At 35.3% G+C, this 24,454-nt stretch overlaps 1 protein-coding gene across 5 annotated transcripts; it reads left to right on the top strand.

Moving 5' to 3' along the window:
- The first annotated feature begins 149 nt into the window (after positions 1-149).
- Positions 150-23,956, top strand: LOC120085036 (RNI-like superfamily protein). Of its 5 annotated transcripts, XM_039040863.2 has the most exons (18): positions 150-295; positions 373-441; positions 540-642; positions 4,924-4,992; positions 5,106-5,222; positions 5,322-5,395; positions 5,765-5,867; positions 11,566-11,608; positions 12,023-12,085; positions 14,150-14,376; positions 14,662-14,782; positions 14,863-14,966; positions 21,190-21,303; positions 21,427-21,597; positions 21,685-21,828; positions 21,916-22,061; positions 23,318-23,427; positions 23,530-23,956. In XM_039040863.2, exons 2-17 carry the CDS (start codon positions 378-380, stop codon positions 23,410-23,412), a joined length of 1,758 nt encoding a protein of 585 aa, XP_038896791.1. In that variant the 5' UTR covers positions 150-295; positions 373-377; the 3' UTR covers positions 23,413-23,427; positions 23,530-23,956. The 5 variants fall into 5 exon arrangements, with proteins under 5 accessions (XP_038896791.1, XP_038896789.1, XP_038896793.1 ...); XM_039040861.2 differs by lacking the exon at positions 23,318-23,427; XM_039040865.2 differs by lacking the exons at positions 23,318-23,427; positions 23,530-23,956 and adding an exon at positions 22,664-23,171.
- The last annotated feature ends 498 nt before the right edge of the window (positions 23,957-24,454 follow it).

Here is a 24,454-nt window from a genome sequence, read left to right as displayed (position 1 = left end):
TAGATACTGATAAACTATAGACGTTACTATCCATGTCCATCAATATTTTTTTTTGTCATTTTTGTAAATAGTTTGACATATTTTCCATAGGTGAAAATTTCTTTATTATTTTAAAAAACCTTTTTTTTTTCAAAAAAAAAAAAAGTTTTAGGGTATGTATGTTTTCAAAACATGTAGATATTTTCTAATTATTTTTGAGAGATATGTTGTATAATTTAACAAAAACAAAATCAACAACAGCCACGTCGCACGGTGAGAGGTACGCCGTAGGAACTCCCGGTGCCGCCCCCCTCCGGTAATTATACCAAATCTTGGAACTCTTCGCTGACCATTATCCATTTCTGTTTACAACTCCGTTGTTTTTCATTCCAGTTTTCATGGCGGAAGCTCCGTCGCTGCTCTTTCTATGCACCGCCTTACTCAGAGATGAGATTGTTCACAGTAATTATCTCCATAATTCTTGTGTTACTTATACTCAGTTCCTCCGTATTCGTTTCTCTGCCGTGTTTTCTTAATCCGTTGTTCTTTTTGACTGTTAGGGGGTGACATTCCACCGGCCGTCTATGACCTTCCTCCTGACTTGTTGGATACTCTGGCTTCGCAGCTCCCGCCGTTGGCTTTACAGAATTTACATTCTGGAATGTACGTTGTCCCACCCTAATTAACCTATTATCTCTTGCCATTTCGCATGATTGGAGGCGGTCTTATCCTTGTGGTTTTATCGGATTAAAAATTGAACTGAAAACCTTTGTTTTTGTTTGTTTTTTTTCTTCTCAATTTTCTCTTCAAGTTCAACAAATATGAGAGTGGAGATTTAACTTTCTACCTTGAGAAAGATCTGCCTTAACCAGTGACTTATATATGTTGAACTTTCAGGTAGATGTTTTAGCTAAGCTTCTTATAGGGCAAATTTCTGCCACGATCACTACGTTCCATACTTTTGGGTGTGTCAAACAGTTATATGTTTGGCACTTGATGGGACGTTTAAATAGCTTGGGTTGGAAATTTGTTTAGCCTATACCTGGATTGTATGGAAGAATGAGTTAAGAAAAATTGTGCCTATATAACTTGTGTTTGGTTAGTTGCTTTATGATGGGTAAAAATAACTGTATAGCTTGAGTGAAAGGCAGATTTCTGAATCCTAAAGAGGCATTTGGGGGTGTTGAGTTGGTTACTATAGTTTGAGGTTATTATAGTCTATGGTTTATAATAGTCTGTATTTGGAGTGCAGACTATTTTAGTCTTAGTTAATAAGGATAGGTAATAAATAGTAAACACTGTACCAAAGAGAGAGAGAGGATAAGTAGGAAATAGTAAATATTGTAACAAAGAGATATTTCAAATAGTATTACTGTAGTTAATTATAGGTTATAAATAGTTATAAATACCACACTATATTTGGAGCCTTAAATATGGAGTATGCTATAGTAACCACTCCACCAACTTCAAGTTAGGGGACCAAACAACCCTTAAGTTTATGTGGTCTGTGAGTTCAGTAAGTTGATAGCATGAATTTAAAGTTTGCCCCTTGATATATAGCTTGAGTGAAAGGTGGATTTTTGAATCTTTCATGTGGTCCATGAAATTAGAAAGTTGATAGTGTGAGTTCAACGAACCTATGTGTTAAGGCGCATGTTGTACAACCCACCTTGTGAGTTGAATGATCTTCAAGAGTTTTCAGATTTTATCATCTATATGGGGAAAAAACTACACAATGTGTGTTTACTTTCTGTTTAGATTATATTAAAAAAGAAAGTTCTATCTCCGATGATTTGTCAATTATCTTGAAGGAGACCCTATGTTTTGCACCGCTAGTGGCTTTGGGAAGGATTGACACCATTTGAGTCATTACTCGTTGGCATTTTGCAGAGTTCCGTCTTGTGGTCTACGTCCTTATGCTTACAATGAAATGAAACAAAAATCAGTGAACACCTATCAAAGCCACACCACGAGCTCTGAAAATGAGCTAACTATGCCATCGTAAAGTCAACTAAAAACTTGTCTTCATCTCTCTAATTGGTCGATTTTTTTGTTGTATCGTGGTTTGTTTGACTGGAACGTAATAGAGAACATGTTGGTAAAGTAGATAGGCCATAAAACGATGTTTGGGGTTCCATACATATTGGTGCTACTCCCTTGGTCTTATTTCAAATTATGAAAATTGTGAAAATGCATGAGTTATTTCACATAATAGTGAAATCTTCCTCCAGAATCATCAAACATTCAATAACAGCCCGAAGACCTATTCCTGCTTTTTATTTCTTCATCTGATTATACATAGAACCAGGGACGAAAATCAATTACCAAACCACAAATCAATTCTCATAGACAATCAGAATAATTGAGGAACATTCTCTATGAAGATTATTTCACTCCAGTTCTGCAGTGGAGGAGACCAAAAAAATTGTGATTGAAGAATCCAAATATGTAGTGACAAAATGATTCTGAAGTGAATATGAGGATTGGGATGACATGAAGAAATGAGGGTTTTGGAATGATTATTTGGGTCTTGGGAAAGGGAATGGGAAAAGAGGGATTGAAAGAACATGAGGAAGAACTCTCTTTAAATTTGGTGAGAGGGAAATGGGAGGAAAGAGGAGGAAGAAGAGGACGCTATTGTCTTGTATTAAAAGGTGATTGGGTTTTCGTGAGGTCTTAGAAACTATAGAGAAGTTACAGAATGTAAAAATGGGTGATTGAGTTGTTCTTGTCTTCTTGGAATTGAGTTTTTTGCCAAAGCCATGGTAATGGGAGGAAGTTTTGGGCTTCCTTCAAGAGCTGTGGAATAGAGAGATGGGTTTCCTTTAATAGGCACGATAATGGCAAAACAAAGAGAGTTTTTTTTTGAGTCATGGATGGTGTCCGTGGAAAAACAGAGGAGGGAGAAATTTTAAATGGCTTCAAAGGAGAAAGAGAGGGAAAAGTGACCAAAGGAGAAAACGAAGAAAGGTCACATGATAAAATTGGAGTATAAAATTACTAAAATTTGGCACATCATATAAAATTGTAGTCATCACTTAACTGCAACATCATAGTCAAATAATATGAAGGACTATTTAGAACTATTTTTTAAACCTTAGAGATCGTCAATTTTGAAATTCTAGGTATCGAAACTCCAAATTATAGAGACCGAAAAGTGTAATTTGTTTGAAATTGTGTCATTCTTAATGGAAACCACTTACTTTATTACATTAGAGAGGCTCTAGATGCTGGAGCTTACCTTTATTGGAGAATATTCTAATTTGGCCATGGAGTTGGGATATGTGTTATTGGTCTCTTGATCCTTCGAAAGGGCTCTCTTGTGGTTCTTTCTTTAACCTCTTTTGTAACCCTTGTCCATCCACTCCCCCTTGTTTTCTTTGTTTTTTGTTTTTTGTTTTCCTTTTTTGAAAATGGTACTTAAAACTTTTCATCAAGGAAATGAAAAGAAGCTAATGCTCCAAAGTACAAAAAATCTATTAAGAAAAAACTGTAACTGAAAAGGTAGACGAAATAGAAGTACAAAAAAACAAGATAGCAATCAAAAGAGAACAATGAAACTCTCCCAATTTCTATTCAATTCTTGAATAGAGTATCCTTTGAAGTCATTAGATAATGAACGCCAAGATGAAGCCTCTATATGGGCTGAATCGAAGCACTCAACGCATGAACAAGGTGAATCTTGAAAATGCCCTGATTTTTTTCGACCTTTAACTGCATTGGTCCACAATAATTGCACTTTTGATTTCAGAGATGGCCCACCGAGAATTTGAAGGACGCTATCCCTAAAACGGTTGGCAAAGATCCATTTGAGACAAACAAATGAAATAAATTAAACCAACACCATCGAGAGTAAGAGCAAAGGAAGAAGATATGATTGAGGCATTCTCCATTCTTCTAGCACAAAGGGCAAACCAATGTTTAATCCATTTATTTTCTTTATTGTTGAAGGTTAATTTTCCCAAGGACGTCAAATTCTATTAATGGCAGGTTTTGCACAGGGTGTGAATTAATGCTATGGATTAGATTTAGAGTCATTCTTTCTTTTCGTCTTCTTGGGTCCGCTGTGGTGTATTCTTGGTAAGAAGGCATTTTGGTTCTTGGGTCATTTGCTTTGGAGTTGTCAGTTTGCTTGCTCAATTTAGGATTAGTTGTTTGAGGCTTTTGGTCTTTGGCTTGTAGTATACTCATAGGGGGGTGTTGTCTGATGATGGGGGAGATTTTGCTTCATTCTTCCCCCGGGGAAAAGGGTTTTATGGAGGGTTGGGGGGTTTTTTTTTCCTCCCTTCGTTTGCACTTTGCGCAGTTCTTTGGGGCATATAGATGGAGAGAAATAATTGAATCTTTAGGGGTGGTTATGGGAGGAGGTTTTATTTGTAGCTAGATTTAATTGCTTACTTTGGGCATTCGTGTTTAAAGATTTTTGTAATTGTTCATTAGGTCTTATTCTCTTGGACTGGAACCATTCTTAGGTGACAAGGTCCTGTTTGTTGGTTTCTGTAGCCCCTTCTCTTTGTTGGTTTGTGCTTTCTGGCCCTAGTTAATCTTCTTGTATTCGTTCTTTCTTTCTTCCCCCCCCCGAATGAAAAATAAAAACTTCATTTATTACTTTCGTATTAATATATTCTTTGATGCTTGTGAGTGCATTTCTGATTGAACTTTCAATGAATGCTTCCTATCCCACTGATTCGATGTTAGGAAGTTGAGTTACACGATGCTCCATCAAATTTCACCCATTTCAAACATGCCAACTATCTTCTAGTCTGAACCATTTTTTTCTCTTTTTGATAATAAACTATTTTGTAGTCAGATGAGAATTTGTGATTCTGAACATTTGGAATGAATTCAATGAGAATCTGAAATATATCAATGATACATCACTTCGGTAACAACCATTTTCAAGTGTTAACTGTACACTGAATTTTAAAAATATTCCTCGAGCAGGCCATTTGAGCTCCAGAATGAGGATGAATATGATAATGATTGTGTTAAGGGTGGGCAGAAGCGTAGAAGGTTTTTCAATTTCACCATATTCTAGTTTAGCATTTTTTTTTTCTTGGTTGTGGTGTAAGATTAAACATTCGGGAAGGAAAAGAAGCCTTAATGATGCGTGTATAACTTTATAGGCACTGTAATTTTAATTTAGCATGGAAGAAGAATTTCAATTTACGATGGTCAAAGCTAACTGATACTATCCAGCCAGTTGACTGGCAGCAGATATATTGGGAGAGGCACTTGCAAAGGTATACCTACCTGATAAGATGGTGTGTTCTTCTCATTGACTCTTGATTCATCTTTTATTTATGATCTGTACTTTTTACCATGTCAATCATTAAAAACAGTTGCCTAGATGAAGCAGCAGAAATAGCCTCCCTACCATCTTTTTCTAAGTGTATTGGAGAAATAGAGACGTCAGGTGATAATGATGGTTTTGTTTCTGTGTTTTAAAATATTGTATGGTAATTCTGTGGAACTTTCTTCTAGCATCAGTTATCTTTTATAATAAATGAGGAACCATACTTTTATAGAGCAAATGGAAGGTTATATATTGGGCAATAAATTCAAAGCCCTTACACCTATTGGTAAACTTTGTTGGAAATCGCCACTTAACATCAGTGAGGTGAAAGCTGAAATACACCTAGTAGCTCTTTATATCTGGATATTTTTGCCGCAGGGTTTGGTTGACTATACTCTCTTTTTTGTGTGTCTGTTGGAGGTGCCTTTTTTTTTGGGGGGGGCACATGGCATTCTGCTAACCATTAAATTCTCGTCCTTTCTTTTGCAGATTCTATATTGAAATTTATTGCCAGCGAAGGGTCTGCTCATTTCTGGTGTGCAAAGTATAGAAAATTAAGCTATCATTGCCAAGAATTTGGGTGCTATGCTCTGTAAGTCGTTCATTATGGAATTTAACTTGGTCTCATATATAAATTGGCAGTTGGATGCATTTTGTTTATGTTGATTATTTCCGTTATTGTGAAGTTTTATATTGTATTTATTGTATTATTTTTGTTGTATTTTATTCTTTCCTTTTTTGTATTTGGGTATTTCTTCTATTTAAGAAACCCTTTTCTCCTAAGATTAATAAGAGAAAAAATAATGGTTTTTAGCATGGTATCAGAGCAACAAAATTTTTGAAACCCTAAAAAAAAAAAAAACCCTATTTTTTTTCTTTTCGAAACCCTAGAAAAAACCCAGCCTTTTGTCGACCACCTGAAGCTCCACCGCCGGACATCCGCCTGAAAATTGCGAACGTTGTTTAAGTCGCGTTTTTTTGTTGCGATTTCGCAGTCTTGCCGTCCGACTGTGTTTGCGCTGCCAACCGCCGTTTCCGCTGTCGACAGATTGCCGCTGTCCGTCAGCTATAATTTTTCTAGTTGCTGGTTCGTTTAAGGCTCAGTTTTTTTTTCCCATCTATTGATTTTGTATTTTGGGTTTCCTTTTTTTCAACGATATGTCGAACACTAAGGTATCCATCATTCGAGTTTGCGACAATCGTGGCCATTCAACCGGTCCCACTATCCAAATAACTACCATTCGACTCAATGGGGATAATTTTCTTCGTTGGTCCCAAAGTGTTCGAATGTATATTCGTGGACAAGGGAAGATTGGTTACATCACAGGAGAAAAAACCATTCCTAGTCCAGATGACCCTTCATTCGCCGAATGGGACGCTGAAAACTCCATGGTTATGACTTGGCTTGTCAATTCCATGGTCGAAGACATTGGTTGTAACTATATGTGTTACTCTATTGCCAAGGAATTATGGGATAGTGTAACTCAGATGTATTTTGATTTGGGCAACCAGTCACAAGTATTTGAGTTGAACTTAAAATTGGGTGATATACGACAAGGAACTAGCTCCGTTACACAGTACTTTCACTCATTAAAAAGGATTTGGCAAGACCTTAACCTATTTGGTACGTATGAGTGGAAGTCTACAGAGGACCAAAAGCACTATAGGAAAACTATTGAAGATGATTGTATTTACAAATTCCTTGTTGGCCTCAATGTTGAGTTCGATGAAGTTAGAGGTAGAATACTTGGAAAAACTACTCTTCCAACTATTAATGATGTTTTTTCTAAAGTTCGCAGGGAAGAAAGCTACAGGAATGTTATGATTTGCAAAAAACCTATTGACTTAGTTGAATGCTCTGCATTGGTGATTGAAAATACTGCAATGAAGGCTTCTAATCAATCCAATAAGCCACATGAAAAGCCTCGTGTCTAGTGCGACCATTGCAATAAACCTCGACATACACGTGAAACTTGTTGAAAACTTCATGGAAAACCTGCGAATTGGAAAAGTTCTAAGCAACATGCCTCTAATGCTAATGTTGTTGACTCCAACCCGTTTAATAAAGAGCAAATTGATCAAATTCTGAAGCTGCTACAGACCAATTCATCATCTGGTAATCCTAGTGTTTTCTTGGCACAATCAGGTACTTGTCCTCAAGCTCTCTCTTGCCTTAATTCATCTCCATGGATTATAGACTCTAGAGCTTTTGATCATATGACCAGTTCCTCTTGTTTATTTGAATCATATTCTCCTGTGTATTGCAATGAAAAAATTCGCATTGCCGATGGCAGCTTCACCCCTATTGTAGGAAAAGGAACTATTCCTTTGACTATAAAACTTATATAACGTTCTGTCCTTCATATTCCAAAATTAGCTTGTAACTTGTTGTCTGTTAGTAAACTCTCTAAGGATGCTAACTGTCGTGTTATCTTTTGTGAAACTCATTGTATCTTTCAGGATCAGGAATCGGGGGGGACGATTGGACGTGCTAGGATGATTGATGGTCTCTATTACTTTGATGAAGTTTCTGCTAGTCATAAAAAAGTTCAGGGCTTGAGTAGTGTTTGTTCTCCTCCTGCTAAAGAAAACATCATGCTTTGACATCGTAGATTAGGGAATCCACATTTCTTTTATTTAAAGTATCTATTTCCCGATTTATTTAAAGGATTTGATTGTTCAGTTTTTCAATGTGAAAGTTGTATTTTTGTCAAACATCATCGATCCACCTATTTGCCTAAACCGTACAAGGCTTCATCACCTTTTTCCTTAATTCATACTGATGTTTGGGGTCCGTCTAAAGTCTTAACTCATAGTGGTAAGTGTTGGTTTGTTACCTTTATAGATGACCACACTCGTTTAACTTGGCTTTATTTGTTAACAAAAAAGTCAGAGGTAAAAGAGGTTTTTATTCGGTTTTACAATATGATAGAGACTCAATTTCAAACTAAAATTCAAATTCTTCACTCTGATAACGACACTGAATATTTCAATGAACAATTAACCAATTTTTTGCAAGAAAAAGACATTTTTCATCAAGCTACGTGTCGTGACACGCCTCAGCAGAATGCCATTGCTGAGCGAAAGAATAGACACTTACTTGAAGTTGCTCGTGCCCTTATGTTCTCTATGAATGTTCCAAACTATTTGTGGTGTGATGTCGTTCTTACAGCTACATATCTGATAAATCAAATGTCGTCTAAGGTTTTGAATAATAAAACTCCTCTTAATCACTTCAATGAGTTTTTTCCTAATAACCAATTGTTTTCTGATTTACCAATTACATTGTTTGGGTGTACTGCTTATGTCCATACTTCTCTTTCTCGAACTAAGCTTGATCCTCAAGCCACTAAATGCATTTTTGTAGGCTATGTTTCTCATAAGAAAGCTTACAAATGTTTTGATCCTTTGACCCACAAGCATTTTGAGTGTATGAATGTGTCTTTTTTGGAAAATCAACCTTTTTTTGGCCCAAATTTTCTTCCGTGGGAGATATCTAACCTTGAAGATAATTTTTGGGATACTTTATCTCTCCCAAACATCAGTGGTCCTTGCAATTATGAGCTCTAGTCCTTCGATACCAAGTATGGAGAGTTCTTCTTTAGGGGGAGAAACACTACAAAATGACTCTACAAGTCGAAATCCTGAACTTCAGGTTTATACTAGAAGAAACTTGACTCAAAGAGTCCGAGAACAGACAATTGACTTATCATAGGACCAATCTAATACTCCGATGAATGATCTTGAAGATCTAGGTATTAGACACTCTACTCCTTGTTCTCCTAGTTCTTCATCTCCTTCTAATCCTTTACCTGACGTCTCTAATCTTGATATTCCAATTGCCCATAGGAAATGTACTCGTAAATGCACTAAATATCCCATTGAAAACTATCTTTCTTATCATAGATTGTCCGATTGTCATAAAGCCTTCACATCCAAAATAACCAACCTATTTGTTTCAAGGAATATACAGGAAGCCCTAAATGATTTAAATTGGAAATTAGCAGTGATGGAAGAGTTCAATGCACTGAAACAAAATAGCATATGAGACATAGTTGAACTACCAAAAGATAAGAAGACAGTGGGATGCAAATGGGTGTTCATTGTAAAATGTAAAGTTGATGGTAGTATTGAAAGGTACAAGGTCAGATTGGTTGCCAAGGGGTTCACTCAGACCTATGGCATTGATTATCAAGAAACATTTGCTCCAGTAGCTAAAATTAATTTTATTAGAATCTTGTTGTTTGTGCAGTTAATTTTGATTGGCCACTTTATCAACTTGATGTGAAGAATGCATTTCTCAATGGGGATCTTGAAGAAGAGATTTTTATGGACTTGCCACCTGGTTTTGAGGTAGATCTCGGGATTAACAAAGTGTGCAAGTTAAAAGAAATCATTCTATGGGCTTAAACAATCTCCCAGAGCATGGTTTGAACGGTTTGAAAAGGCAGTCACAAGCTATGGATTAAGTCAAAGTCAAGCTGATTATACTATGTTCTATAAACATACTGGAAGTGGTAAGTTGGTCGTTTTGAAAGTGTATATTGATGATATCATTCTTACAGGTAATGATGAGACAGGACTGAATATCTTGAAGAAAAACTTTGCTAATGATTTTCAAATCAAGGACCTGGGAACCTTAAAAGTATTTTCTAGGAATGGAGTTTGCCAGATCTAAAAATGACATTCTTGTCAACCAGAGGAAGTATATTCTTGACCTACTGAATGAGACAGGTTTACTTGGTTGCAAGATAGCAAAAGCTCCTATTGAGCAAAATTTAAAATTGGTTGCTGCAACTGAAAAAGAAGTAAAAGGAAAGGAAAAGTACCAGAGGCTTGTAGGGAGACTCATATACCTCTCTCACACGTCCTGACATTGCTTTCGCAATTAGTGTAGTAAGTCAATTCATACATGCTCCCAGGTCAGTTCACTTTGAAGCAGTTTATAGAATTTTGAGATATTTGAAAGGTACTTTAGGAAAAGGTATATTATTCACAAAGCATGACCACCTAAACATTGAGGTTTACACTGATATTGATTGGGCAGGAAGCACGACTGATAGAAGATCTACTTCGGGGTATTGCTCTTTTGTTGGAGGAAATTTGGTTACTTGGCGAAGTAAAAAACAAAGTGTGGTTGCAAGAAGTAGTGCTGGAGCATAATTTAGGACATTAGCCCATGGTATTTGTGAGGACATATGGATAAGAAGACTACTGGAAGAATTGAATTTCTCTCAGACAATGCCCATACACATTTATTGTGATAACAAGTCAGCAATTTCCATTGCCCACAATCCAGTCCTTCATGATAGGACCAAACATATTGAAGTTAATAAATACTTCATAAAGGAAAAGATTGATGCAGGAATAATATATGCATTCCCTTTCTCCCAACAGCAAAGCAAATTGCAGATGTGTTAACCAAAGGTCTTCCAAAGTGGCAATTCAACAAGTTGATTGACAAGCTGGCTATGAATGATATCTTCAAACCAGCTTGAGGGGAGTGTAGATTATTTCTTTTATTGTGAAATTTTATATTGTACTTATTGTATTATTTTTGCTGTATTTTATTCTTTCCTTATTTGTAATTGGGTATTTCTTCTATTTAAGAAACCCTTTTCCCCTAAGATTAATAAGGGAAAAAATAATGGTTTTTAGCAGTTTACTTCCTGTGGCCACTATACTTGTTGATTTGGCCACTATACTTGTTGATTATAGAGTATTTACTAGTGCTGCTTAAGATTGAATTCTTACTAGTGGGTTTTTTCAATGTGCTCAATGCCTTATAGAGGTTCTACTGCTAATGCCATTTAAGTACACACATTTTAATTTTTAAGACTATCCGTTGTGATTTAATCTGATTTATGCCTATGAATTCTTCACACACACACATCTATCGTTTTTACAAGAATTATAGACTTTTCATTGAGATTTGAAAAGTTACAGAACTATCAACTACAATAAACAAAATAACAGAAAACACCCCTCCCAACTACAATCTAACATAGAAATGGTCTTGAAATTACAAAATAGGGCGAGGCTTTATGTCATTTGAATAATATCATTTGTTTCTCATTAAAAAAAAAAAAAAAAAAATAGGGGTCTTTACCAGATAAAAGCATAAAAGATGGCTCCCTTCATGCTAAATCAGTATAAACTTACCAAAAAAATGAGTTAATTTCAGTGATTGAATGATTTCGATTTTTCTTAGCACATTTTGGTCCTTTACAATACAATTCATATTTTGGGTTCAGCAGAACATCTTATTCTATGCGCTTTTATTGGTACAGATGTTTGAGGCTTCAGAGTGTTCTCTGTGTTTCGGAAATTTGTGTAAGTTAATGATTTTTTTTTAAAAAAAACTTTTAATGCAATTGTTGTCCTTCAGATTTCAGTGGTATCATCATTCATGTTCTGGGTAAATCTTGTGCATATCAGTAAAATGTGTTTTCAATTCATGTTATAAATGTAAAAAGTATTATAAAATTTTTGTATTGTCTCCTTTGGTTGCTTTTTCATTTTTCTTAATAAACATCGGTTTCTCATTAAATCAAAAAATAATAATGAAAAATAATTGACGAACTTATTTGTGTCAAGTTCTGCAAGACAAGCAGAGCTAGCCCCGTCTCTTTAGAACTTATTTGTGTCACAGTATTTTTACCTTCTTTTATGTATTACTTCAGTAAAAAGGTACTTGTTTTGCCATCTTCTTGCTTTTTTTCATAGCTCTTATTTCTAATGTTGCAGCATGTATTAAGGAGCTGCAAGTTGCAGACTTTGGTGTTAAGGTGGATCAGATTCCAGGGGCAAGTGAGCTCAGTTTTTATTTATATTTTAATTAATAGATAATTTACATTTGCATATAAGGTGAGGATAAGAAAATGCCTAGATTGGGTGTTGAGTCCTAGTTGTTGTCTTTTGTGTTTTAACTTTTAAGGATTGAGAAGCCATTCATCATTTATTCTTGTTTAAATGGCAAGTTTAGTTTCTGAACTTTAAAAAGTGTGTGATTGTTTCTTGAACACCTTTTTTCTGAAAAAAAAAAAAGAAAAGAAAATTGAAGACTTCGTTCCTTAAAAATAAAAAAATAAAAAAGAAAGAAAAGAAAAAAGGAAACAGCCTAGAGCCTCTCCTTAACCAAAGATTACAAAAAGACGTACAATCTATGTGATAGTGAGAGTGGTATAGTTACAAAAAAATTTGTGAAGGCTACTCCAATTAGAGGTCATAAACTGTAAAAGATTTGAACTTTCAATTTTCTGTCCATCCATGACCTTTCCAAATCATTTAATATGTCTTTAAAATTTTCAGTTCTGTATCCAACCACCGATATGTCTTTGAGGTTTCAATTTTGTGTCTAATAGGTCCTTGACCTATTCAAGATCTTTTATGAATGTATTAGACACAAATTTGAAAGTTCAGAGGGTGTTTGGACCACCAACTTTATAAGTTGGTGTTATATAACTCAACTTCAATTGTGAACACTATCGAAGTTTGAACATTTATCGGAACTCCATCTTCTCATCTTTCTCTATTTTGCACATTTATTGAGGAACTTCATTTCACAACTTTGCACCCCAAACATATACTTGAAAAAATGGCATGGAAACCCAAAAATGGGAGGCCTTCATGTGTGTTTTGGGGTTAAATGGGTACTTTTACATGTGGTTGACGTCAATAGAAGACTATTTTTCATTCAGTTTTGAACCTTGGGCCAAATTTCAGTTGGACCCCTAAAAAGGGGCCATCCGTACAAATTTTCCCATGGACTTCCTAACTCCAAACTCCATAACTCAACTTAGTGCTCCAAACACTCCCTTAGATCACATTAGACTTCAAAATTTAATTTTATATCTATTAGATCAATTAGGTCCCACTTGATAACAATTCGGTTTTTGGTTTTTGAATATTGTGCTTGTTTCTTCTCAATTTTTTACATGATTTTCACATTCTCTAAGCGAAAAAGTTGAATTCTTAACCAAATTCCTAAAACAAAAACAATTTTTTAAAAACTACTCTTTTTAGTTTTCAAAGTTTGACTTGGTTTTTGAAAACATTGGTAGAAAGTTAGAAAACAAAGCAAAGAAACCTAGAGCTGGAGGGGTATTTATTAGTTTAATTTTCAAAAACCAAATGGTTACGAAACATGGCCTTAATTGTTCATAATTTTGAATAGGTCACGAACCTATTGGACACAAAATTGAAAGTTGAAGGACCTATTAGGTCCTTTTAAAGTTTAGTGACCTATTAGACACTTTTTAAAGTTGGAGAACTAAATAGACACAAACTTGAAAGTCTAGGACTAAACTTGTAATATAATAACATTTATTCTTCTATTGCTTGTACAGCAAGCATTCATGGGAGGCATATTTTCAAATTTTTGGATATGCTAGATTTTGGGGCTCGAAGCAATATCATCAATTCTCTTTGCAGTCATAGCTTTAGAGGGGAAACAAGAATCTTTTGAGTCAACATTGCTAAATTTGTTATTTGGAGAATATGATATGAAGGATATAAGAGGGTCTGCAAAATTACTCGTGGGGAAGGAAGTTTTGATTCTTTTGAACTTATCAAGCTTCATGGTGTGGTCTCTCCAAAGCTTTTCAAAATTATGTAATCCATATATATATTCTGTTTGGAATGCTTTGTTTTTTGTTTTTTTGTGTAATGCTATTTGTGAGAGGTTATAGTGTTGTGATCTCATGGTAGATTGTTTTTTGGTATTTATGAAGTTTATAATGCGCATAATTTTAGTATTGGAGTTCCTTTATGTTTTGATCTCTTCGGAAAATTGGTAGCAATTTCAAGTAACTTGTAACTTTTCTAATATCAATGAAAATGTTTTATCTTGACTTGGCTTTTACATTTGATCAGGTTGATGGATTATGCAAACTCCTAAATCAAAACAGGGAAACTTTAACTTCTCTTGAACTCATTCATTGCAAGCTATCTTCAACTTCTGTTAATTCAATTTGTGATGCTCTAATCCATAATAGAAAAACACATGATATACTGCACTTCTCAATCAATGCATCATACTTTGATGAAGCTGACCCTGTCGCACTGCCATCGGGACTGGTATCATTTTTTTCATCGGGAAGGTATCTCCACCAATTTGAATTTCATGTATTATCATTTCAATAATACAATGGGAAATATATTGTATTGAGTGTTATATATAGAAGCAAGAAGTATGCCGGTAAGACTTCAACAGTATGGTACTCTTAGTTATCCACCCTTTTGTTCTATATTTTTTACCCAATCAATTGGGAAAGTAAAAGGAGTTCCTTGCACGGGCTTCTATTTTATTTTGAATTTCCTATAGATTATATCTCTTTCATTTTTCTTAAAACTTGGTTTCAACTACTTTTTCTATTTATTTTCAGGTACTTATATTCTTTCAAACTATGTGAGAACAACCTGGGTAAAAACTTTGGAAAACTCGTCTTTCACACTCTTCTCGATGCTTCATCTTGTTTGTCTGTCCTTGATCTTTCAGAAAATAATGTAAGTATGCATATTTTTTTCTTTTTAAATTTTGGTTGTTATGAGCCAGTCGATGCAATACCTTCTCAACAACTTTGTAGATGGCAGGATGGCTCTCCAATTTTAATAGGAGATCTTTGACTGGCATTCAGGCGTTTTCCATGGTTGGAAAATCCTTGCAATCATTGCGTATACTCAATTTAAGGTATCAAAGATACTTGTTGTGATGTGGTAGGATAAGGGTGAATTGGGGTAAATTCATTTTAATATTTGTTAAAACTTGGTTAATTCCTCTTTAGTTTCATTTTTGTATTTTCTTTCCTAGTTTCTTTCCAATTCTCTAAAAATAGAGAATTGCCCTTATGTATTCAATAATCTTCATTCATAATTAAGACTTTTGATTGATTCTTAGAGAAAACTTCCTTTTTATCCTCTTAGACTACACCAATTTGGTATTAGAGGACTCACTTGAGCCAACGTTGGCTACCATCAGTGGAAGATCAAGAAACTCTTGTCAACATAGATCGCAAGAGGAAGCTTTGTGAGCTGTACTCGTTACCAAACAATGCACATCTAAGGGGAACCCTAGAAAGAAAACTGTCAGAATTGCCTAAGAAGGGAGGATTTCCATGCTAGAAGAACATTCAAATACAAACTTCTGTCTCGAATATGGAACACGAGAAAGGAATGCGGAAATCTATTCAAGAACATGCCAGTTTTTGGATCAAACATGAATTGGGAGGAATTCTGGAAGAGATTGGATGAAATCTAGCGTCTTTGAGAGATATATCTGAACGACAAGAACGTAAAGGGCTAGTATTGTGGTTTTTGAAAGGAACATTCAAGATAACCAAAGAAATTCCCCAAAGCTGTGAAACCATGCAAAAAACGCACAAAACAAAAATCTCAAAGTTTTATAATTCGTGTGTGAAGAAGTGTCAAGCAAACAAGATGAAGAAAATTCTAAAAATGAAGGCAAAGAAGAACGTAGGGGTAAAATTGCAGAACCCATATGTTGAAGAAGTGAAATTTGCAGAAGAAGATGTGTGAAGAAGAGGACATGATCGACAATGAAGAAAAATGCCGACGAAGACCTTTTTGTGAGATGGAAACCCAAATTACAGTCTTGCACGAAGAAGAAATAACAAAGAAGGAAGAAGGAAAAGGCGAATCAATCAACGCTGCAAAAGATCAAGTGTGTAGAAGGCGACAAGGAAGATGAAGATGAGAAGAAGAGGAGAACGTAGAACCCACGCGAAGATGACCTGGCCTAGGACCTACTTGACGTATGTGCCGTTTTTTGTTGTGTAAAACTCTTAGGTTTGAGAGAATCTGAATAGTTTATTCCGTTTACTAAAGAGATATATATATACAAGTGTACTAGAGTGACCCAAGTAAGAAAGTGTAAAAAGACCATAAAGGACAGTATAATAAAAATATTTACAATAATAAAATAATCCTAATGTTAGCACTATGACACTCCCTCTCAAGTTGGAGCTTATATATTAATCATGTCCAACTTATTACATAGATAGCCTACACGTGCTCCATTTAACGTTTTCGTGAAGATATCTCCTAACTGTTCTCCAGTCTTCACATACCCTATAGATACCAAACCTTGTTGAATTTTCACGTACAAAATGACAATCTACTTCAATATGTTTAGTCCTTTCATGGAATACTAGATTAGATGCGATATGAAATGTTGTTTGATTATCACGCCACAATTTTGTCGGTGTGGTGATATCAAATCCCAATTCAACAAGAAGTTGATATATCCAAATCAATTCACACACAGATTGTGTCATTGCTCTATATTTTGATTCAACACTTGAACGTGACACCACATTTTGTTTCTTAATCCTCCAAGAAATCAAATTACCATCGACAAAACCAGAATATCCTGAAGTTGATCTTCTATCTTCTTTAGATCTTGCCTAATCGGCATCTGAGAAACATTTAATATTAGTATGGCTATAATCCTTATATAATAAACCATACCCAGGAGCAACCTTGAGATAACACAAAATTTGTTCCAATGCAGCCCAATGATCAATTGCAGGACATGGCAAATACTGGCTCACAATACTCACTGAATAGGCTATGTTTGGTCGAGTCACCATAAGATAATTAAGTTTCCCACTAACCTCCTATATCTTCAGGATCTTTTAGCAATTCTCCATCTTTTGTGAGCCGTAAGTTAGGCATCGTTGGGGTACTACATGACCTAGCCTCTAACTTCCCTGTTTCAGTCAACAAGTTAAGTACATATTTTCTCTGTGATAACAATATTCCTCTCTTGCTCATTATTACCTTAATTCCTAAAAAGTATTTCAACATTTTCAAATCTTTCGCATGGAATTACCGTGGAGAAAGGTTTGTAGGGACTTAATACCTAAAGCGTCATCACCAGTAATCTCAATATCATCGACATATTTAACTGACACCACTCTTAGATCTCTTAAAGAAGACTGAATGATCTGACGTGCTCTTCTACATTCCAAAGTTTTCAATCACCTGACTAAATTTCCCAAACCAAGCTTGGAGACTTTGCTTTAATCCATATGAAGATTTACGAAGGCGACATACCTTTCCATTCTCACCCTAAGAAACAAACCCTGGTGGTTGCTCCATATACACCTCTTCTTGAAGATCACCGTGAAGAAAAGCATTTTTAATATCAAGGTGATACAAAAACCAGTGATTGATTGAAGCTAATGAAATCAACAACCCTCACAAATGTCATTTTAGCTACTGGAGAAAAAGTATCAACATAGTCAACACCATAAGTTTGTGCATAGCCTTTAGCAACAAGACGTGCTTTTAATCGAGCTATAGAACCATCAAGATTGACTTTAACTGCAAACGCCCATTTATCACTGATAGGCTTCTTTCTTTCAGGGAGAGAAACTAAATCCCTAGTACAATTATCATCTAAGGCAGCCATCTCCTCCACCATAGCGGCACACTATCCAGGATGAGACAAAACTTCATGAACAGTTTTAAAAGGTGACATGACATCAGGAGAGACAAGATATTTATCCAAACTAGGACAATAACACTGATACCCCTTCTGAACATGAGAATAACCTAAGAAAATATATTTTAAGGACTTTGGATCTAGCTTGGTAAGTTGAGACTGAACATCCGGAACAAAGCAAATACAACCAAATATTTTAGGTGTAATAGGAAACAAAGGTTTTTTGGGGCATAAAGTACGAAAAGGTATCTTACCCTTAAGAATGGAAGAGGACATGTGACTTATTAAGAAACAAGTTGTTGAAACAGCATCAACCCAAGAGGATTTTAGAACATGCATATGAAACATTAAGGCTCTAGTTGTTTCAAGAAGAAGACGATTCTTTCATTTTGCAACCCCATTTTGAGATGGAGTATTGATGCAATAAGATTGATGGAGAATGCGATGGGCATCTAAATAAGAATCGAGTGCGAGAAATATTCTTCAAAATTATCGCTTCATAAGATTTTAAGAGAACCACAAAAATGAGTTCGAATTTCAGCATGAAAATTACGAAAATGAGAAAGTAACTTAGGACGATGTTTCATTAGATATAACCACGTTGCATGAGAATAGTCATCGATAAATGTAACAAAATGTTGAAACCTTCTTTTGGACCCAATAGGATATGAACACCAGACATCAGAATGGACTAATTCAAATGGAGCACTAGCTCATTTATTTACTTGAGGATACAAACTCAAACTATGAAACTTAGCAAACCAACATGACTCACAATCTAAAGAAGACAAATGCTGAAACTGAGGACGAAGACTTTTCAACACAGAGATAGATGAATGACCCAAACGACAATGTTCTTCAAAGGGAGACGAAGCACTAGAGCATATGATGGTTGTAGGCATTTAAGGTTAGAAAATGTAAAGACCTCCACATTCATGTCCTCTACCAATAGTCTGCTTCATCATAAGATCCTTAAATAAGCAATAACCAGGAAAAAAAAATGAGACACAACAATGAAGATCACGAGTGAATTTACTGACAGAAATCAAATTAAAGGAGAACTGTGGTAAGTTTAAAACCGATGACAGAGACATTGATTTAGTAAAATGGACAATTCCTGATCCTAACACAGGAGTGGTGGTTCCATCAACTATAGTGACATTAGATGAAGAAGTAGATGGACAAAGGTTAGAAAATAAACTAGGGTTATCTGTCATATGTTCTGTAGAGCCAGAGTCAGTGACCCATTTTGAAGGGGAGGAAAGAAGACATTCAGAGATATTACTTATCTCTATGCTAGTAGTAATGGGAGTAGAATATGATGTTGTCAATGACTCCTGATACTGTTGAAATTTAGTAAACTCCTCTGTAAAGATCGTAATGGACTTCTCAAGACTATTAGTATTAGAAGCAATATGTGCATCGATACCCTCTGACTCTTATTCAACAATCTTCTACAATCACATATTGTATGGACCTGGTTTATGATAGTAATAGCAAACATCTCTTGAATGGTTGGTTATTGGGATAACCTTTGAAGCTATTTGATCCACACCCCTTATTACCTCTATAGTCATTTGTGCGTCCAATCAAAAGCTAGAATTAGATGGCATAATTGCTTGTGGCTTTTCTGTATGAAGTATACGAGTCTAAGCTTCTTCCAACAATGAGATACTTGAGCTTGACAAAAATTGATCTTTGGTCATCTCATATTTCAGTGCAAAACCGACTAGGAAACTCATGATAAACAACTTTTCACATTGAGTCACTTGAATTTTTGGATCGATGCTAATTGGCATCAATGCATTGAATTCTACACGTATTTTTCACCTCCATAAAGTAATTTGTAAGGGGTTTCTCTCCTTGATCAGGTTGATATAGTCTTACAAACGTCAAACACTCTTGATATTTTCTTTTCCAGAATAGAGAAAATCTAGATATTCCAATAGGTCTTTGGTTGATTCACAATGATTTACTAACCCAACGACTTCACGCTCAATAGAATTCTTGATTAGTATAAGCATTCTTGAATTGCCTTGCAACCAAATTTTGTTAGTAGCATCTGTCACTGCCTCTTCAGTGATGTGATCATCCATCTCAATGCTCCTTATAAAATGACGAACATTTGATCTCCATGAACAATAATTAGATCCATTCAACTTATGTTTGGTAACTTTCAACACCACGGAATCATCTCGGAAACGATTGCTAGTTTCTTATCAGCCATAACCTTCAAAATAGACAGAAATACAAATTAAAATCTAAAAGAAATTTGTATTGAAGAAACCTCTAATATTCCAAAGAGGTTGTGCTCTAGCAAACCACAAAATAGAGAATACAAGGCCACAACAATCAAACCAACGACAACGGCTGAAGGAGATGATTCTGATCACACGCATGGAAGACAAAAGGACAGAATATGGCGGCGGTGCGTGTGCTTCACGTGTTGCTCAGACAATCACCAGACCACGAAGATTCTCTAGATCAGCGGTTAGGCTTCCTGTTGGAATGAGCATTGTCAAAAAAGGACCTAACTTGCGTCGGTGGCGGTAGCGAACAACGACAACGACAACAGTGACGGCATACGACGATGAATAGAAGTATAGACCCAACCACTCCACAAAACCCTAGATGCAACACAGATGGGTTTTAAACTTTCAAACCCTAAAGTTCACGAAACCCTAATTTCCTAGAGCTCTGATATCACGTAAAACTCTTAGGTTTGAGAGAATTCGAATAGTTTATTCTATTCACTAAAGTGATATATATATATATACACACACACTAGTGTACAAGAGTGACCTAAGTTGGAAAGTGTAAAAAAGCCATAAAGATATTTACAATAATAAAATAACCCTAATATTAGCACTATAACATGTTGCAAGGTTTGTATGATTGTGATTCAGCTTGCAACAATCCAATCTTTTTTACACCTTTGAATTGACCCATACCTTAACCATATTATTTAATGAAACCCAACCCAAGATGGATCTTCTCAAGGTATATGAGGATTTTGACAAAGGATTTTGTTGGGCACATGTAGAAGATCTTGAGTCAAGTTTGTTTTATAATTATATATATATTAATGACCTTACTTGAATAGGATCTGTTCTATAGGTTGTACAACTATGTCCTTGAGTTTTAAAATAGCTTTATTTATATTATGGTAAGTTGGAGTTCTCTCTACTTTGTGTTTTTTTACTCCGAACTTTTGATTTGGGACTTCCTTTTGTGTGTGGATCTCTATGTTGTTCTTTCACTGATTGAAGTTTTCCATATTAAAAAATGAGAGAGAGAGAGAGAGATGTCATACATCCCATGACCAATAAATGCAGTTAAACTAATCTTGATTTCATATCTAGTTTAATATTTGTAATTTAGTAGAATAGTTTTCTTCTGTTACTACTTGTGCAGAGAACAGAGATGAATCACCTTTTTCTTATTTTAGGGGAAATGAGCTAAGGAAAGATGATGCAGATAACCTAAGATATGCTTTGGCTCATATTCCAAACTTGGAGTTCCTGGATATAAGTGATAATCCTATTGAGGATGATGGAATCAGGTCCTTCTTTTCTTCTTTAGTTTTTATTTATTTGTTTGTTTGTTTATTATTATTATTATTATTTTATTGTATATTATTTAGCTCTAGTATAAGCAAGTTTTTACCAACCTTGTGCATTTACAGGAATTTAATCCCCTATTTTATTGAAGCTTCTGAAAGGAGCTTTCCCTTTGCTGATCTGAATTTAGAGAACTGTGAGCTTTCCTGTGATGGAGTCACACAACTCTTGAATGTGCTGTCAACTTTGAGGAAACCACTTAGGTCACTTTCTGTTGCAGATAATAGCCTTGGAAGGTTTGCATATTTGACAATAGCCAGAAATCACGACTATTTCATAGTTTCCACTCAAATATTTGATTGCTGTGTACTCTTGTTTTGAAGCTCGGTAGCAGGAGCCTTGGGCGTTTTCATGAGGAAATCAATTCAAGTACTGAATGTTGAAGGCATTGGCTTGGGTACATGCGGGTTTAAGGATTTAATTGAAGGAGTAGCTGAAGGGTCAAATATTGTGAACATCAACATAAGGTTCAAAATTAACGTTCATGAACTAGTTCATTATTCTTTTTTCTAAATGGCGCACTGAAATATAAATGTCTATGTTTTTTATTGTAGCAAAAATCGTGGTGGGATAGAGATAGCAACATTTTTGTTGAAGCTTTTGTCTGGGGCATCAGATCTTGTCTCTGTCAATGCATCTTACAATCTAATGCCCGTTGAATCCTTAGACATCATACGTTCTGCCCTGAAAATTGCTAAAGGTACTTATTCTATACGTTACTGATAATTTATTATCGTCTTGTTTCTGGTTTGAGGTTTAAAAACATTCAAGGCTTGAGTTGGGGGGTTTTGAGTGGAAATGCAATTTCATTTCCATCCTTTAAAAAAAGCACAAATATCGTCCTTGCACTATTGTCAAAGAATCGTTTCAAGTATAGATTCTAGGCTGGGAGATATACCCTATGCAATATTGTCCTTGTCCTTGTTCTTTTGTTTCTCTTGGCTGGTATTCCTACTGGAAGATCATCAAATGATGAGGCTGCGTCCTACTTTCTTTTCTCACCCATTTCCTATCAAAATTGGAATAAGCTTCTGGACTACTTCAACTTCTAGGCGCTTCCTTCAAAGACTTGGGAGTTTACTCGTATTATATTTTTCTTGAAGAACACAAACTAATATTCTATGATCCTTCATGATTGGAAGATTTTTTGTAAGTAGCTCTTGCTGAGAGAGGGTACTCTCATCCCTCGGCCCTTGGGCTATTTTTGTTCTTGTGGAATGCTATTCACAAGTTTCTTATCACCAAATAATAATAATAATAAATTAAAAAAATCTAAACACAGAGAGAAACATGTTTGAGCAGAAAGAGACAAACCCAAGCCGTGAAGAAGGATAGGAAACAAAAGTCAGAGACAACTAGGAAAGAAGGAAAGATTGAGAAAAAGTGACAAAGAAGTGAAAGCTCAAGTAGAAGCAGAAGCAGCCTCATGGAGGCAAACCTGGCAACTTAAACAATTGGAGGCCTATGGAGGCGACAAGGAGATATAGCGTGAGCAGAGGCCACAAAGGACACAACGGGACAAGGAGAGTTGTGCAATGGTGAGTGTGGCACAGCGGTGAGAGCTGTCCCTGATAGCAGTAGCTACAAATAGTCATGAACACAACTCGAACCTACGAGCATAATGGTGCACAGCCACTTGGGAAGATGAGCAAGGAGGAGAGGCCATTAAATGTGAGAGTGCTGTTGGCTGGGTTTAAGAACGTAGCTTTTAAGCTTTGAGATGTATGAAAGATATTTTACTTTTACTTTTCTTTTGTCGAGTAGTGAATAGTAAGTTTTATACAAAAGTACTCCACTCATAGATCCTAAAGAATTTGCAATTAACCTAATCTGAAAAAAGAAAGAGAAATTACAACCATGAAAGTATACAAGAAAATAGATAATATCCCAAAATTTCCAACTTAGATTTTCACCAAACGTATTGAACTCTCATTTTCATGAATTCTGCTTCGGCAGTTACGCTTTGGGGAATATCCAGACACGAACATATAATGCCAAGGAAGAGGATTTTTCAATATGAGCTAAATGTTTATTGCTATATGGAGTCATGATTTGGTTTATTTGATGTAAGCTACTGAGTATAATAAATCCTTAGAATTCATGATACGTTATTACTTTATGTTGTTGATGGAGTGATAAGACATTCAAGGCTTTGTCTTAAAATATAGGTAATCTTGAGCTATTGGACTTGAGGGGAAATAATTGGGATGATCAAAATGTCGAAGATTCATTGATCGCGGAGTTTCAGAACAGTCCCAAGAAAATTTTAACATATTCATCATCACCAACTTTGGATGGACTTTATGACGGTGACCCGTAGGCGACTTGGCTGTGGCATCATGACCATTCAAGCTAAGGACATTGGGACTGCATTTATAAACCACCAACACCAACATGTATTGTCAAGTTGTCTTTGACTTTGTTCGTTTTTTGCTTTATTTACAGGTACTTGTACCTTCACTTCTAGTAGTAAAAGCAGATAGTGCACCTTTGATTATGTTCAGTTATTGGTCAATGTATTTGGCTGTAAAGAGAGAATGTATGTAGAAATTATAAATCATTGATTATTATTTTTAAAAAATAGGACGTTCTGTACATCTTTTTTCTTGATTAAAGTGTCATACCCTTCCATATTTTGGGGTATAAAATTGATTTACAATCATGGACGGATCTATGAAAGGGCCAGGAGGAACATGTGCCCCTTTACATCATATCGTATTACATAATAGACTGTTTTTTATTAAATATATAAAAAAAAATATTTTTTATTTTTGTATATTGATTATATAGTAACGTGTACCCCTTCGAGAAATAAGATAGAATCTTGCTTTAACAGTGGTGGAAGTTTACTAATTTGGCAACCAGAGTTCGATTATCATATGCACATATATATGATAGCTTAAAAAACTTCATTCCAATGTTTTTTTTCCACGTGTTCATGTTTATATATAAATATTTTTTAAATTTTAGGCTTGCCTAGGGATAACTATTTGATTATTGATTTTTAGTTTTTGAAAATTATGGCATATAAGTACCATTCTACATATAGATCTTTTGCTTTATTATTTACTTTGCCATTATTTTAAAATTACA

The sequence above is a fragment of the Benincasa hispida genome, chromosome 9 (genome assembly GCF_027475165.1).
Source record: "Benincasa hispida cultivar pf3 chromosome 9, pf3_genome.v1.1, whole genome shotgun sequence".
Lineage (NCBI taxonomy): Eukaryota > Viridiplantae > Streptophyta > Magnoliopsida > Cucurbitales > Cucurbitaceae > Benincasa > Benincasa hispida.
Note: the sequence above shows the minus strand (reverse complement) of the source record. Positions and strands in the feature narration are given on the sequence as shown.

What these genes read in the sequence shown, in the direction of transcription:
- LOC120085036 (XM_039040861.2), top strand. Translation starts at nt 378, where the DNA reads ATGGCGGAAGCTCCGTCGCTGCTCTTTCTATGCACCGCCTTACTCAGA. An exon ending in TGGGAGAGGCACTTGCAAAG is followed by an intron (nt 5,223 to 5,321) that starts GTATACCTACCT and finishes CATTAAAAACAG; the next exon opens with TTGCCTAGATGAAGCAGCAG. An exon ending in GCAGATAATAGCCTTGGAAG is followed by an intron (nt 21,598 to 21,684) that starts GTTTGCATATTT and finishes CTTGTTTTGAAG; the next exon opens with CTCGGTAGCAGGAGCCTTGG.